General features: G+C 55.8%; 1 protein-coding gene across 1 annotated transcript; it reads right to left on the reverse strand.

Moving 5' to 3' along the window:
* Window positions 1-4,647: 4,647 nt before the first annotated feature.
* LOC135878589 (RING finger protein 112-like) lies at window positions 4,648-14,020 on the reverse strand. Its single transcript, XM_065404294.1, has 15 exons — window positions 13,980-14,020; window positions 13,279-13,511; window positions 12,195-12,301; window positions 11,700-12,015; window positions 10,992-11,207; window positions 10,238-10,375; window positions 9,930-10,034; window positions 9,702-9,752; window positions 8,036-8,092; window positions 7,800-7,886; window positions 7,506-7,635; window positions 7,254-7,384; window positions 6,706-6,759; window positions 5,916-5,990; window positions 4,648-5,157 (listed from the first exon to the last, which is right to left on the reverse strand). Exons 3-15 carry the CDS (start codon window positions 12,215-12,217, stop codon window positions 4,648-4,650), a joined length of 1,893 nt encoding a protein of 630 aa, XP_065260366.1. The 5' UTR covers window positions 12,218-12,301; window positions 13,279-13,511; window positions 13,980-14,020.
* Between the last annotated feature and the right edge of the window lie 1,727 nt (window positions 14,021-15,747).

Consider the following 15,747-nt stretch of genomic DNA (forward strand, 5'->3'; position numbering starts at 1 on the left):
TCCTTGGACAGTATTGCTGCCACCACGAAGTGATTTACACAAAAATTCAGGGGTCACTTGGAATCCCTATTTCCCCAAAATATCCCCCCAAGCCTCTTCACCCCCTTTCCTGGGGAGACTTGAGAATAAAATACCAACCAATTGCTTTAGCAATGTGAGCACAGACCAGACCCTTTGGCTTCAGGACACTGAAAATCAATCAGGTTCTTAAAAGAAGAACTTTATTTATAAAGAAAAAAAAATAAAAATTACACCTGCAAAATCAGGATGGAAGGTAACTTTACAGGGTAATAAAAAGATTTAAAAGACAGAGGATTCCCCTCTGGACTCAGCTTCACAGTTACAAAAAGAAGAATAAAACTACCTCTGTAGCATAGGAGAATTCACAAGCTAAACCAAAAGATAACCTAACGCATTTCCTTCCCTTGCTTACAATTTCTGTGGATTTAGATGGATGATTCCAGGTATATTTTCAGGAGCTGTTGTACCCGCTTGGCTTCTCCCTCCATCCGGAGAAGGAACAACAACAACAAACAAATCCTCCGCCAGATTTGAAAGTATTTTCTTTTCTTATTGGTCCTTCTGGTCAGGTGCCGACTAGGTTATTTGAACTACTTAACCCCTTACAGGTAAGGCAATTCAGTACAGTTGCCAAGGATACATAAAGGTTGCTACCGTTCCCCCTATTCATGACAGTCCCCCCGTCCCTTACAGGTTTACAATCAAATCAAATTGAAGTTCATTTAACAGAGCCTCAGATAGAGATTCAAATAAAAAGCAAGTAACAGGCTTTGGAAACCTGAGGTTACAGGTAAAAGGAAAACATCAAATGCCATCTAGAGCCCATCCTTGCTAGCAAGTTCCTTTCCTGTCTGCTGAGGTGTTTCTCTCCCGCTGGTTGGTTCTCACAGCGCTTGTCCAGTCTGGGATCCCTTGTTCCCCCCACTGGCAGAGTCACTCCTCTGTAATGGGCCATTTCTTCTGCTCTTATCCAGGCACAAGCTATTGTCTCTGAGCCCAGGGGCCCCCTCGCCTGAGCATTCCCTTGAGGTCGGTTTGTCTCTGTAGATGGCCAGCCTGCATCTCGTCCAGCCAGCAAACAGAGGCTGAGTCCATGGATGAGTATTGTTCTCACGTTGACCGGGTTGGCTCCCAGCCTCCCCCTGCCTCAGGTTTGACTCCCAGAAGATTCAGAACTCAATATCCTACCTGGCTCTAAAACCGTTGCTCATACAAACATCTGGCAATAACCGTGACAAGCGGCTGCTTCCCTGCATTCAGCAGAGCCTGCACATGACCTCCTTTGGTGAAATATTGAGAAGATGGCCGGACACAGGGGCCATATGCCCACGTCTGTGCTACAATATTGAATCAAGTTCATGGTCTCAGGCTTATCTTCAAGGCACTTCATGTCCTGGGTCCACCGTGTCTGAAAGAGCTGAGAGATCCAGGATGAAGACCATGGTTGACTTGCTGGTCCAATGGAGTTCTCTACAATAAGGGTGAAGCTCATCGGTGCGAGAGACAGGCGTTTCTCCGGGGCCTGGTCCAGATGGTGGAATGACCTCCCCCAGGATCTAAGGACCATCCCAAACCTCCCCACCTTCCGCTTCCAGAGTTGGGTGCCTTTTTAGAGGTTAGTGTAAAGGCAGGGGTTGGATGTTAGATGGGTTAGTGGCAGGGTTGGAGGATGGAAGTTAGAGGTAGGGTTAAAGGTGAGGGTTAGATTTATGGGTTAGATATGGGGGCTGCTTGGGTTAGGCAGGGTTAGGGTTCATGGCCAGATGGCCAGACCAGCTACTCTGAGGTGTATATCACAGGCCCCCCAACACTCCCCAGCCGCCCCCACACCAAGCCAACAGCTAGAATTAGACCCAAGCATTACAGCCTTCAGGAGACTGACTGTCATGTGCCATGGGCAGAGAACAGGAGGGACTGAGGTGCACCATGACCACGGCCCCTGCAAAGGCAGGGAATTGATTTAAGTGACACATACCCAGTCGGGGGTTAAGGTTATGAGGAGCTGTTAGGGGTTAGGGTTTCCTCTGCAGCTGGGATCAGGGTTCTCTCATGCCAGGCACCAGACAGACCCCTATGAGAACCAGAGTTACTTTAGGGGAAGCTAATGGCTTTCCAAAGTGGCTTGGCTGGTACCAGCCAAAGATTCTCTATGGTTCCGGCCCAAGTTGCTGATTGAAAGAAAAAAATGACGCAGTGTGCTTTCTAGCCATTTTGTTATAAGTAAAACAACAACCCTGAATACAAAATCAAGAAAACAGATCGCTAAGACCAAGCCAGTACAAACTCTACCCAACTGACTCGGCCATTCTCCAGTTGAGGTGAAAATAAGATCAAGTAATCAAATTAGCAGCAGCAATATTAGAATCAAGTCATCAACGCAGTCAAATCACCAAAGACAAGAGTGTGATGGGGAGTAAAAATGGGAAATGTCATGTGGGGTGTATTAACTGGAAGGGCGTATGTAAGACACGGGAGGTAATTGTCCCACTCTACTCAGCACTGGTGAGGCTTCGGCTCGCATCCTATTTCCAGTTTTCATCACCGCATTTCCTTGAATCTATTTCCCTATGTTAAGTATGCTCACACCTTCTTCTCAAACTGTCTTAAATGGACTATCTTGATGATCACTACAAAGGTTATTTTCTCCTGCTGACAATAGCTCATCTTAATTAATTAGCCTCTTAGAGTTGGTAGGGCAACTCCCACCTTTTCATGTTCTCTGTATGTATATATATCTCCTCACTATATGTTCCATTCTATGCATCCAGTGAAGTGGACTGTAGCCCACGAAAGCTTATGCTCAAATAAATTTGTTAGTCTCTAAGGTGCCACAAGTACTCCTGTTCGTTTAATGGCTAATCTGTTTCCCCTTCTGTGTCCGCCCCCCCGCCCCCAACCACAGGAATACACGTTAACAAAGCACTTCCGATAAGCAGCAGCTGTATCTTCCCCTAACCGAATTAGAGCTGACGGTTTCTGTGGAGACTTGTCCCAAAACTAGGAACTCGCCATTCAAGGTTTGATGAGTCAGAACTTCACAGTTATTTACATCTGGGAGATTACTCTTTAGCACTCCCGAGGGCGGTCATTTACAGGTGCTCACAGACACACACACACACACTCATCCGTACATTGACACCTAACACAGTACCCCAAATACTGTACCTCCTGTTGCGCACAAAGGAAATTGCTTCAATGCCTCCATTGCTCTGAGACTGTCCTGCACCTAGGACCCGTTGACTGGCCACCTTCCAGCAGAACCACTTTGCAGACCATAGTCTCAAGTGACTTCTGCTTTCTCTTGCTATGTCCCGAGAGGTGCAGCCTCTGAAAACCCACAGCCCTGATATCAGGTTTCCAAGGAGTTCTTAGGGAGCTGGGACTCAACAAAGAGCAGGTTAAGGGGTGACCAGATCCCAGTCCATACGTACCCACCTGGGGAACAAATATTTGACAATAGGTCCTTCGGTCTAGCACAGAAAAGTGTAGACTAAACTCAGACTGGAAGGCAGACATTTTTAACAGTGAGAACAATTGGAACAGATTCTCCATCACTGGCCATTGTTATCCAGGCCTTGGAATCGGTGAGGGGAAGGGGCGCTCCCGACTCACCAAGCTAGAGCGTCTATCGGATCGTAGGCGCCAGCGGAGGCTGGCGTGGAACAGCTGGAGAGTCCCGCTAGCCCGAGCCCCCATTGGTTGGAAATCCCCAAGCCCAAGTCCTGGCCTTTCACCAGCGCTGAAGGGTCGGAGCTGAGACTTCCTGTGGAGCTGGCCAGACGGTGTCCCCTGCTCAGCGTGCGTTGATGGGTGTGGAACCGATTCCCTTTAGCTTCGGATGGTTTTATAGCCTCCCCCAGAGTAAATAACGATTCCTGTTTCTTGGATAGCGCTTTCTCTCAGTAGAGCTCAAACCCCTCACCATCTTTCAATGCATTATTACAGATGGGAAACTGAGGCACGGAGAAACTAAGGGACTTGGCCAAGGTCACAGAGGAAGTCCATGGTAGAGCAGGGAACCCACAGGGTCTTCCTGTGCCCTCTCCCCCGGACCCGCCTTCCCGCTCAGAGGGGCGGCTGGAGATCTATCCCCCAGGACCGGACCACAGGACTGTTCATGTAGAAAGTAAGCCAGCCACCCATTGTCACCCCCAGTGGGTGATCTCGGGACAGGACCATCGGCCGGGCATTTCCAAGCGCTTCGCGTTGCAGCCAGAGTGGCCCTGCAATGTCAGAGGAAGACAGAGCAAGGACCGAGGGCTGGAAGTTAAAGTCAGACCAACTCCAATCGGAAATGAGGCGCCGGATTTTTCACAGCACGGGTGATTCACCAGTGGGAAAGCGGTGGGGTCTCCATCTCTTCTGGCTTCCGAGCCAGACTGGCTGCCTTTCCGGGAGATGATTTAGTCCAAGGGGAGATATCGGGCCCAACGCAGGGGGAAGTGGGCGGCGTTCTCCAGCCTGGGTGGCACAGCAGGTCAGACGAGAGGATCTAAATGTCCCTTCTTGGAATCTGTGGGTGATGGCTCCCCGCTCTGGGGTGGCTTCTTGGGGACGTATTTGGGCTATGCTGCAGCCCCGTCACCCCATTCGTCAGCCCCAGAAATATGGAGGGGGAGACACCGATCAGATCAGGGGTTTGTCGTCGGATAGATCCTCAGTTCCGTCCCCCTCCTCCCTCCCACCACCAGCAGCCTCAGCCCTCTGCCTATCCCTCCGGGCGATGTTGCCACCAACTCCCCCGCCCACGCCCCCACCCACGACGATACCGGCCGCGGCGCCCGTCCCAGCCCCAATGGCCACAGCCGCCTCAGCGGCGATGGCAGCAGCGGCGATCCCAGCACCGATCCCGGCACCGACAGCTCCGCCCACCGGTGCCAGGACCAGCACCCCCGCACCCACGCCTGCCAAAATGGCCAATTTCTTGAAGCGCTTCCTGTAGGTCTCCAGGAAGGTCTCAGCCTCCTGTGTCAGATCCTCCTCCAGCTCTGTCAGCCGGGCCTCTGTCTCCGGCACCGGCTCCCGCATGCCGGTCCGGCACCGCCGCAGCAAGTGCCCGCGCCGCTCCGCAAACAGCTCCACCATCTTGCTCGGCCGCACCTTCAGGCAGGTGATTGCGTTCCGGGAGTCGCCGTCCTGCGCCCGCCGGGAGAGGAGACGGCCAAGAGCATTAGAAAGGGAAAGTGCAGCACAGACCCCACCCACCCGACCGAGATGGGGGGCCCCCTCGCGCCAGGCACAGCACACACCGGGACTGAGATGGGGGACCCCCTCGCGCCAGGCACAGCACACACCGGGACTGAGATGGGGGACCCCCTCGTGCCAGGCACAACACAGACCTGGGCTGAGGTTCCCCCCTCACGCTGGGCGCGGCACAGACCCAGCCTGAGATGGGCCCCCCCCCCCACGACGGGCGCGGCACAGACCCAGACTGACATGGTGGGGCCCCCTCACACTGGGTCCGGCACACAAACTCAGTGAGAGACCATCCCTGCCCCAAAAAGCTCACAGGCTAAAACCCCCGAATGCAGGATCATTCTCCCCCTTTGCTAGATGGGGAAACTGAGGTCCAGAGAGACTCCGTGACTCACCCAGGGGAGTCTGCAGCATTGCAGTGGACAAAATCCAGGAGTTCCTAGTCCTGGTCCAGTCCATTAACCACCTGGACCATGACGCCTCCACTACTGCAGAAGGCCACAGGGTAAACTTATCCCCCCCCCCCCCCCCCCACAACCCTGGTGCAGGAGTTTGAGCCTCTCATCTCCAGCTCCCAGGGTGGCTATAGAGATACGAGGTCCCGTCTCCTACCCCCAAGCCCACAGCCGGTGGCATTCGCTGGGATGGTTCCCTGGGGTTCCCCTGGCTGGGGCACAGACCCCCCCCCCCAGACTCACCTTCTCCTTCAGAAATAGAGCATGGTCTGCGCTGGCCCTGTCCATGACTCTCTGGTTGTGGAAGGTGATGGCCATCTGCACGGGGAGGACAAGGCTGGGGTCAGCCACAGTTTATGGGGCCCCGTCTCCACCTAGCGACTGCTGCTTCCACTGCAGCAACCTCATCTAACAGAGTGATGTCACTAGCCAATGTGAAACTACAACTCCCATGAGCCACTGCGGCAGCTCTCCCTGAAGCCAGGCACCCAAACTACAAGCCCCATGATGCTCCACAGCCATGGACTCCCATGATGCATCATCTCCCTCCTCTGTGGTGCATCATGGGAGCTGCAGTCCGACCAGAGAACTGATTTATGGGGAGAAAATGGAGCATGCAGAGCCAAGCAATAATTCCCATGAGACACCACAGTGGCATTTCCAAATCGAAGTATTTCGGCTTTTGATATTTCGCTGATAACTAAAATTTAGCTGCGTGGGGAAAAAAACCAAACACACTCCTGAGATGCAGCCACCTCTGGGTCGGAGCATCTGGGAACAGCCACACACAACACTGCATAGGGATGGCTCACCCAGTGCTGAGATGCAGCCATTTCTGGGGTGGGGCAGCTGGGGAATAGCCTCACAGCAACCCCACACGGGGATGACTTGCCCAACAAGAGATGCAGCCACCTTTTGGGCGAGGCAGCAGCAATAAGACAAAAGTAAGAAGCAGTTTTACATCGGAAGTGAATTCAGGAGGTGGGACACACCCCTTGATCAGGTCAGAGGCAGAGACAGGCAGAGAAGGTACCTGAGCGGGAGAGGAGAAGCCACAGTGATGTTTCTTCATCAGATCAGAGAATTTCTGCAACGAAAGCACAAGAAATCACAATACAGACTCCACAGGGCTTAGAAAAATGTGAACAAGGGGATGGCCTGCCCGGCGTGGAGATGCAGCCACCTCTGGGGCAGGGCAGCTGGGCAACGGCCATAAGACAACAGTGGGAATCAGTTTGGCGGGGGAAATGAAGAACTTCCCTGGATGATGTAGGAAGGCTCAGTAGGATCATCCAAGCTGGGATTCTGCTAGGATATAAATACGACCCTAATTCTTAATTAACAAAAATTCAGCAAAAAGGGCTAAGCCCCCACCCTGCTCCCCGCAGGACAGCGCCTCCTAGTGCCACCATGGGGTATTGGGGCCGGAACTGACTGCTGGGAAGAGCGCCCCTACAGAACCCCCACCCCACTCCCTGCAGCGCAGCCCCCTTAATGCCACATGGGGGCATGGGGCCAGCACTGACAGCCAGGGTAGAGCGCCCCCTACTGAGACCCCATCCCCAGCTGGCCAGTCCCCACCGTTATCCGAGCAGCGAGCTGTGTCCCGGTAAGCAACGCCCCATGTCGGTCTCTCCACACGTGTTGACCGGCCGAGCCCACCAGGGTGGTGACGTAGTCCCTCAGGCTGTCCTGGAAATCCTCATCCATGTCTGCGAAGGGGAGGGACATGGCAATGAACCCGGAGCCGGAGCATCCCCCCACAGCCCGTTCCTGGCAGAGATGGAGACGCCCCGTCGCGCAGGCTCAGAGCCGCTGTCCCGCGTCCGTTACCTCTCAGGCTTCCCTGGCTCCCAGTCATGATCCGCCTGCCGGGGAAGGGCATCAGGTAACAGCGGGTGCTGCTTCTGCTCAGCGCTTCCAGGGCCTTGGGGTGTTTGCAAGGGGACCTCGCCGCCAGCATCTGCCAGAGCCAGGGGAAATCAGCAAAGTGAGACATCAACAGAGGGAAATACCCCGGGACCCATTCCCTGGTCCCCTGAGCCAGCCAGGCCCTTGCCCTGGGGCCGGATCAGAGCCAACACCCCCCAGAGGGCAAAGGCCCCAGGTCCCATTCCCCACAGTCACCTGTCGGACGTCTCTCAGATGCTCCTTCCCACCGTCACTTCCAAGGACCGTCGAGTTGCTCCAATCCCGCACCAGCAGGTCTAGGTGCTGCAGGGGAGACGGGACGATGTCAGGAGGGGAAGGCTGAACCCCTCGGGTGTGGGGCAGGGGGTGGCTGGGGCAGGAACATCCCATGCAGTGGGGGGAGGGGGTGGCTGGGGCAGGGTGGGGGATGGGGGGGGGAAATGTCATCTCACCTGAATGGACTTCAGCCCGTATTCCTTTCCCACCTCTTCGGCCACGTGCAGAAACATCTGCAGAGCAGAGAGAGCAGGGGGGTGAGTCTGGAGCTAGGATCTCTGGGGCGGGGAGGCAGCGTGTGCCCTGGGAGCGGGTGGGAGTGGAAATCCTACCAACAGCCCCCCCCCCCCCAAAGTTGCAGCTCCAGCTTGGTCTTGGTCTGTTACCCCAGTCCCACGGCTTTCCCCCTGTGGTGCAGAGACACCTAGTGGCCAAAGAGCAGAACTGCAGGTCAAGGTTCCCCGCTCCCCTGCCCCATGCCAGGGGCTCTGTTTGCCCCCCATGCCCACCAATGGTAGGAACAGAATAGACCAAGATACCAAATACTGAGACGTTCCCAGACTCCGGGCAACACTCAGTAAGCCTGGAGCTCGGGCAGGGGCGAATTCCAGCCCCTGGACCAGCACAGAAGCTGGGCCCTGCTGGATACAGCCCCAGGACTCCTGGGTTCTCTCCCCAGCTCTGGGAGGGGAGGGGGGGCTGGTGGGTTAGAGCAGGGGGGGGGCTGGGAGCCAGGACTCCTGGGTTCTCTCCCCAGCTCTGGGAGGGGAGTGGGGTCTAGTGGTTAGAACGGGGGGGCTGGGAGCCAGGACTCCTGGGTTCTCTCCCCAGCTCTGGGAGGGGAGGGGGGGCTGGTGGGTTAGAGCAGGGGGGGGGCTGGGAGCTCGGACTCCTGGGTTCTATCTCTGGCTGTTCCACAGACTCCCCATTGACCTCAGCAAGTCACTGATTCTCTCTGGGCCTCAGTTTCCCCAGCTGTAGAATGGGCAGACTACCCCACTGGGGCTGTGTCATGAACATACAGCTAAGGGTAGCATAAAATCCCTCCTTTACCTGTAAAGGGTTAAGAAGCTCAAATAACCTGGTTGGCACCTGACCAAAAGGACCAATAAGGGGAGAAGATACTTTCAAATCTGTGGGGGCAGGTTTTTGTTTTGTCTCTCTCTGTGTGTTCTCTCCGGGTCAGCGAGGAATCAGGACAGGAAAAATACATCTCCTAAAGCCATACCTGAACTAAGCATCTAAGATTACAAATTGTAAGTAATAGGAAGGAAATGCATTAGATTATCTTTTGTTTTAGCTTGTGAATTGTCCCTATGCTAAGAGGGAGGTTTATTCCTGGTTTTTTGTAACTTTAAAGTTTTGCCTAGAGGAGAATCCTCTGTGTTTTGAATCTTATTACCCTGTAAAATTACTTTCCGTCCTGATTTTACAGAGGTGCTTCTTTTACTTTTTTCTTTATAACAAAGTTCTGTTTTTTCAAGTGTCCTAAAAACCCAAGGGTCTGGTCTGTGCTCACCTTGTTAACCTATTTGGTTCGTATATGATTCTCAAGCCTCTCCAGGAAGGGGGATGAAGGGGCTTGGGGGGATATTTTGGGGAAACAGGAACTCCAAGTGGTCCTTTTCCTTAATCTTTGTCTAACTCACTTGGTGGTGGCAGCAATACCCATCCAAAGACAAGGAAGGATTTGTGCCTTGGGGAAGTTTTTAACCTAAGCTAGTAGAAATAAGCTTAGGGGGGTCTTTCATGTGGAAACCCACATCTGTACCCCAGAGTGGAGAGGGAACCCTGAGAGGCTGTCTGAGAACGGTGCCACATCCTGCCCTCTCCCCGCTTCACCTCCAGATATGCTAGATCAGGGTCCTTTATCTGGCTGGAAACATTCAGGATCTGCAAGTAATCAGAGAGGACAGGGTTAGATACAGAAACCTGCACGACCCTCCCCCCGCAGCACAGCGCCCCCTAGTGCCAACCTGGGGCATCGGGGCCAGCCCTGGCTGCCAGGGGAGAGCTCCCCCTGCTGAGCCCTGCCCCGCTCCCCACAGCACAGCGCCCCCTAGCGCCTACCTGGTAGGAGCCAAGCAGCATGGAGAGGGCGGAGAGTTTGACGCTGGTCTCCGTGTCTCTGACAATGTCCATGGAGCCCTCGGTGTCGACCAGCAGCACGGCCACCTGGGGGGGAGCCACAAGCCGGGGTCACAAGCGAGTTCCCCGTTCTGTCCCCCGGATGCCCCAGCACTGAGTGAGACCCAGCCCCTGGGGGGCACTGGGTTCCCTGCCTCCCCTCCCAGGCCTCTGTCTGCTCTGCTCCCCCAAGTAGAGATCTGCTGGGGTCACTCATCCCCCCACCCCATTTTCCCGCCCTTCCCACTCACCTTCCCCCACTCGGTGGGGACCCAGAAGGGCTGACTCCACACCCACACCCCCTTGGTGACGCTGCGGGTGCCAACTCGCCACTCGAACCCCTCCAAGGGCTCCTCCTCCCGGCCCATCCAGGATCCGTCCTTCACATCCTGGGGGGAGGGAGACACAGGGGGAGGGACAATTAATGCAGGGGGGCAGGGGGACTGTGGGTATTTTATTAGCAGGCAGGTAGCGTGGGGACCGGCGCGTTGGAAAGATCTGGCCCAGGGTGGGACTGGCAGACTCAGGCTGAGACAGACACACAGACAAGCTCGGTGAGGTCTAAACAAACACTCTTGACACAGACACACAGACGAGGGTCTAGACGGACACACAGACGAGGGTCTAGACGGACACACAGCTCCCCGGATGTGGCCAGGGGACAAAGGTCACAGATCTGTGCTGGTCTGAGCCCCACCAGCAGGGGGCAGCAGTTCATACCACTGGTCAGACAGCATGAGATGGGGAGGGGTGAGGTACCAGCCACCCTAGGGCTCCCATCCCCATGCACTGCCCTGTGGGAGGGGAGTGGGGTCTAGTGGGTTAGGGCAGCGGGGGCCGGGAGCCAGGATTCCTGGGTTCTATCCGAGCTCTGGGAAGGGAGTGGGGTCTAGTGGGTTAGAGCAGGGGGAGCTGGGAGCCCGGACTCCTGGGTTCTCTCCCCGGCTCTGGGAGGGGATCAGGGCTGCACTCACTCACACACACTGCACTCCCATTCACACTCACCGGGCTCCGGAGCCGGCGGAGCAGGTAGTTCAGCAGGAAGGATTTGCCCCGGCGCTGCTCCCCGATGATGGACACCAGGCAGACGGGGGCGTCCCCCACCCCACCCTGCTCCAGGCAGCGGCTCAGGGCCTCCTTGTCCAGGGTCAGGCCCCCTTCCTCGTCCGGACGCACCAGCTGCACCGGGCGCCCTGATCCCAGCTGAGCCCCCGGCCCCTGCTGCAGGGACAGAGCAGAGTCAGAGCTGGGACCCCACCTCTGAGATGGTGAGTCCCCTGTGCCCCGGGTCAGAGCCCAGTACCCCATTCCCATCCCCTGAACCAGCCAGTCCCGCCCTGGGCCAGATCCAAGCCAGTGCCCCCTAGAAGGGAAAGGCCCCATGTCCCATCCTCTCCCCCCCCACACCCCACCTTCCAGCCAGCTAGGCCCCTCACCGGGGTCCCCTGTATGGAGTCACAGGCTGTTTGCTTGGGGGTTAATTTCTTATCAGGAGGTCTGAGCCCTGAGGTCCAGCTCCCCCCTTATCAGCCCAGGGACCTGACCAGTTGCTAAAGGGACACAGGAATCCCGTTAGCCGGCCTTCCCTCTGACCCCAGGGCCCCAGCGTGGAGTTAGGAGACACTGTGCTGCAGGAAGTGGCCGTGCAGCTGTTCCCTGGCTGCCCCACCCCAGAGGTGGCTGCATCTCTGGACCAGCCATGGCTGCACCTACCTCAGGGCTCACTGTCCCTGTTGCTGTCAGCGTCTCTTCGCGTGGCAGGTCTCTGATTTTCTCCACCAGGCTTTTGACGCGTGTGTCTGGGGTCATCCTGTCCCTGGAGCAGGGAGCCCGGCACTCGGGGCACTGGGACTCCCAGGCTAAGACCCCGCTCCAGTGAGCAGAGAGGCAGCCCCGGCAGAAGTTGTGGCCGCACTCGATGGAGACGGGGTCCTCCAAGATGTCCAGGCAGATGGAGCAGGTGACGTCCTCCTGGAGTCGCTTCACCATCCCCTCTGGAGTTGGCTTTGAGGAGGGGAGTGGGATTGGCCTGGGAGACACACAGCAGGGGGCCTGTGAGCCAGGACTCCTGGGTTCTATCCCAGATTGGGGGGGCAGGGGATTGGGGTGTAGGGGATAGACCGGAGGGGCTGTGAGCCAGGATTCGTGGGCTCTAGCCCCAGCTCTGGAGTAGGTTACACCTGAATTGGGTGGGACTAGGGCACTTACCCTTTATTATTTGCATTTCCCATAATGCAGCGGGTGACAGGCCGGGCTCCAGTTGACCGATCGCCCCTCCTCCTGGGCTCGGGCTAAAGCCAAACTCTGTTGGAGAACTGAGACAACAGGACATGAATGGATTAACCCCCTCACACCCCCTGTGCTCAAACAGGAGGGCTGGCAGAGGGGCAAACTGTTTAGGTCTGGAAAGCTGTAATGCCAGGGAGCCCGGACTCCTGGGTTCTCTCCCCAGCTCTGGGAGGGGAGGGGGTTAGAACAGGGAGGGAGGGGAGCTGAGAGCTGGAACCCCTGGGCTCTGGGTGCCGTGGGGCTGTGGCATGAGGCGCTGGCCAAAGAGGGTTTGCTCATTTCTTGGGGTGCTAGTGGGGATGGGGGGTGTCCCCAGTACACAAGGACAGCACTGAGGGACTCAGAGCTCAAGATGTGGAGCGGGGCTGCGCTGGTTGGGCTGGGGCCGGGACCAAGCCACAGTCTGGGGAGTGGCTGGGAAGTACCTTAGGTGCCTCCCAGAGGCTACTGGTGTCCCTGGTTTGAAACCAGCAATTCAAATCTCAGGTGGGTTGTCTGGGTGGGCAGAATAGAGGGGCCGGGGGTGGGGGATGAACCTGCCCCGTGGGGGGGGGGGGGTGACGATGCGGTTCTGGCGGAACCCAACTGAGAGTGCCAACTCAGGACAAATTGCTCAAACAGGGCAGTTACAGCCCAAGGCTGGGGTTTTTTCCACCTCTAAGGCAAACCAAACCAGCCAGACTAAGAGGACTTCGGTCTCACCCCACTGGCTAACCGCAAGTCTCACAAGCAATCTCCTTAGACACTCCAGTTTCCCAGTATTACCACCAGTGCCACTCGTTATGGGGACAAATGGTTATGAAAACCAATACCCCAGTAAAAGAAAAAGGTTCTCCTGATCCCAAAGGACCAAGCCCCAGACCCAGGTCAATATACAAATCAGATCTTACCCACAAATCACGCTGTTGCCAATCCTTTAGAATCTAAAATCTAAAGGTTTATTCATAAAAGGAAAAAGATAGAGATGAGAGTTAGAATTGGTTAAATGGAATCAATTACATACAGTAAAGGCAAAATTCTTGGTTCAGGCTTGCAGCAGCGATAGAATAAACTGCAGGTTCCAATCAAGTCTCTGGAATACATCCCCCGCTGGGATGGGTCCTCAGTCCTTTGTTCAAAGCTTCAGCTTGTAGCAAAGTTCCTCCAGAGGTGTGAAGCAGGATTGAAGACCCAATGGAGATGAGGCACCAGCCTTATATAGTCTTTTCCAGGTGTAAGAACACCCCTTTGTTCTTACTGTGGAAAATTACAGCAAAATGGAGCCTGGAGTCACATGGGCCAGTCCCTGCATACTTTGCTGAGTCTCAAGGCATATTTGCCTTTTCTCAATGAGTCCATTGTATAGCTGATGGTTCTTAATGGGCCATCAAGCAGGCTAGGCCGAGCTAACACCAGCTTGTCTGGGATGTCACCCAGAAGCATAGCATAAGTTTGCAATACAGACATTATAGAGCCAATATTCATAACTTCAACTATAACACTGATACACACATATAGACAGCATAATTATAACCCGTAATCCATAACCTTGTCTTAGACACCCCATTTGACCCCCTTTATACAAGATTTGGGTGCCACTACAGGACCTTGGTTGCAACAATGATCTATATGGTCCCAGATTATATCAATAACGTCACAGGGGGATAGACTGGAAGGGATAATTCTGCCCCCAGGAATGGTAGTTCCCTCCCCCGCATCCATTACCTGTCCCACAGCTCGCTCTGTCAGTGTCCAAGTACAATTTTCTGCTGGAGAAATGAAAGTAAAACATAAGGTCGTTGCTATTTCCTCCTGCCCGGCAGTGGGGCTCTGACACCAAAGGAGATTGGCTACCACGGCATGGGAGGGGTGTAGCTGCAGGGGAGGATATTAATAGCCACTGGTAGATGGGGCTGGGAGGGGAGCCAGGACCCCTGGGTTCTCCCTGGCTCTGGGAGGGGAGTGGGGTCTAGTGGCTAGAGCGGGAATGCCTGGGAGCCAGGACCCCTGGGTTCTCTCCCGAGCTCTGGGAGGGGAGTGGGGTCTAGTGGTTAGAGTGGGAACGGCGGGAGCCAGAACTCCTGGGTTCTGTCCCCAGCTCTGGGAGGGGAGTGGGGTCTAGTGGTTAGAGTGGGAACGGCGGGAGCCAGGACTCCTGGGTTCTGTCCCCAGCTCTGGGAGGGGAGTGGGGTCTAGTGGCTAGAGCGGGAATGCCTGGGAGCCAGGACCCCTGGGTTCTCTCCCGAGCTCTGGGAGGGGAGTGGGGTCTAGTGGTTAGAGTGGGAACGGCGGGAGCCAGGACTCCTGGGTTCTCTCCCCAGCTCTGGGAGGGGAGTGGGGTTTAGTGGTTAAAACAGGGGGGCTGGGAGCCAGGACTCCTGGGTTCTGTCCCCAGCTCTGGGAGGGGAGTGGGGTCTAGTGGCTAGAGCGGGAACGCCTGGGAGCCAGGACCCCTGGGTTCTCTCCCGAGCTCTGGGAGGGGAGTGGGGTCTAGTGGTTAGAGTGGGAACGGCGGGAGCCAGGACTCCTGGGTTCTCTCCCCAGCTCTGGGAGGGGAGTGGGGTTTAGTGGTTAAAACAGGGGGGCTGGGAGCCAGGACTCCTGGGTTCTGTCCCCAGCTCTGGGAGGGAAGTGGGCTCTAGTGGTTAGAGCGGGGAGGGCTGGGAGCCAGGACTCCTGGGTTCTATCCAGGCTCTGGGAGGGAAGTGAGGTCTAGTGGGTTGGGGGGAGGGCCTAGCAGGGCTCAGTGTAGACATAAATCTCTTTTATGCACACTCCCTTCTCCCATGTCCCAGGACAAACCCGTTCAGGTGCCAGCGAGGGACGGCTGCAGGCCCTGGCTGCGTTCAGCCTGGGGAAGAGAAGGCTGAGCTGGGACGGGAGAACACGGGTCACTCTGGGGAGCGGTTGTGCTCCGTGTCCAGCGAAGGGGGGACCAGAAGGAAGCAGCTTAGCTTGCAGCAAGGGGCTGGATATTAGGAAAAACTTTTCTAACTCTCAGGGTAGCTCTGCTCTGGACCAGGCTTCCAGGGAGGTTGATGGATCCCTGGTAGAGGCCTGCCTGCCCGCAAGGGCACCTCTTCCACGCTCCCATGCGCCAGAGTTCTTGTAACCCCGACAAGGCTGGGCCCAGGATTCCTGTGGGGCTCGACCCCCAACCTTGTCATGGTCACTTAGGGCAGGGACCAGAGTTCCTGGGAGGTTTCACCCCCGGTCACTTAGCAACAGAGCATGAACTTTTCTTAAGTTGCAGAGACATCCCAGGTTACACAGCAAACCTCTTCCTTTGTACCCCGTTACACCTCACACTGCATGTGCTGGGCATTGCATCACCCCCTAGGGATTGGCTGGGTTACGTTGCAGACCCAGTCCCTGCACAGTGTGCGCTGCCCACGCCTGTTCCTATGGACGCTGATTTCTACAGTCCTAGTTTATCTTTGCCGTTATTCTCAGTATCAGGGTGTTGCTGCTTATCTTAGCTAGCACAGATACC

Source organism: Emys orbicularis, chromosome 4 (genome assembly GCF_028017835.1).
Source record: "Emys orbicularis isolate rEmyOrb1 chromosome 4, rEmyOrb1.hap1, whole genome shotgun sequence".
NCBI classification, from domain to species: domain Eukaryota; kingdom Metazoa; phylum Chordata; order Testudines; family Emydidae; genus Emys; species Emys orbicularis.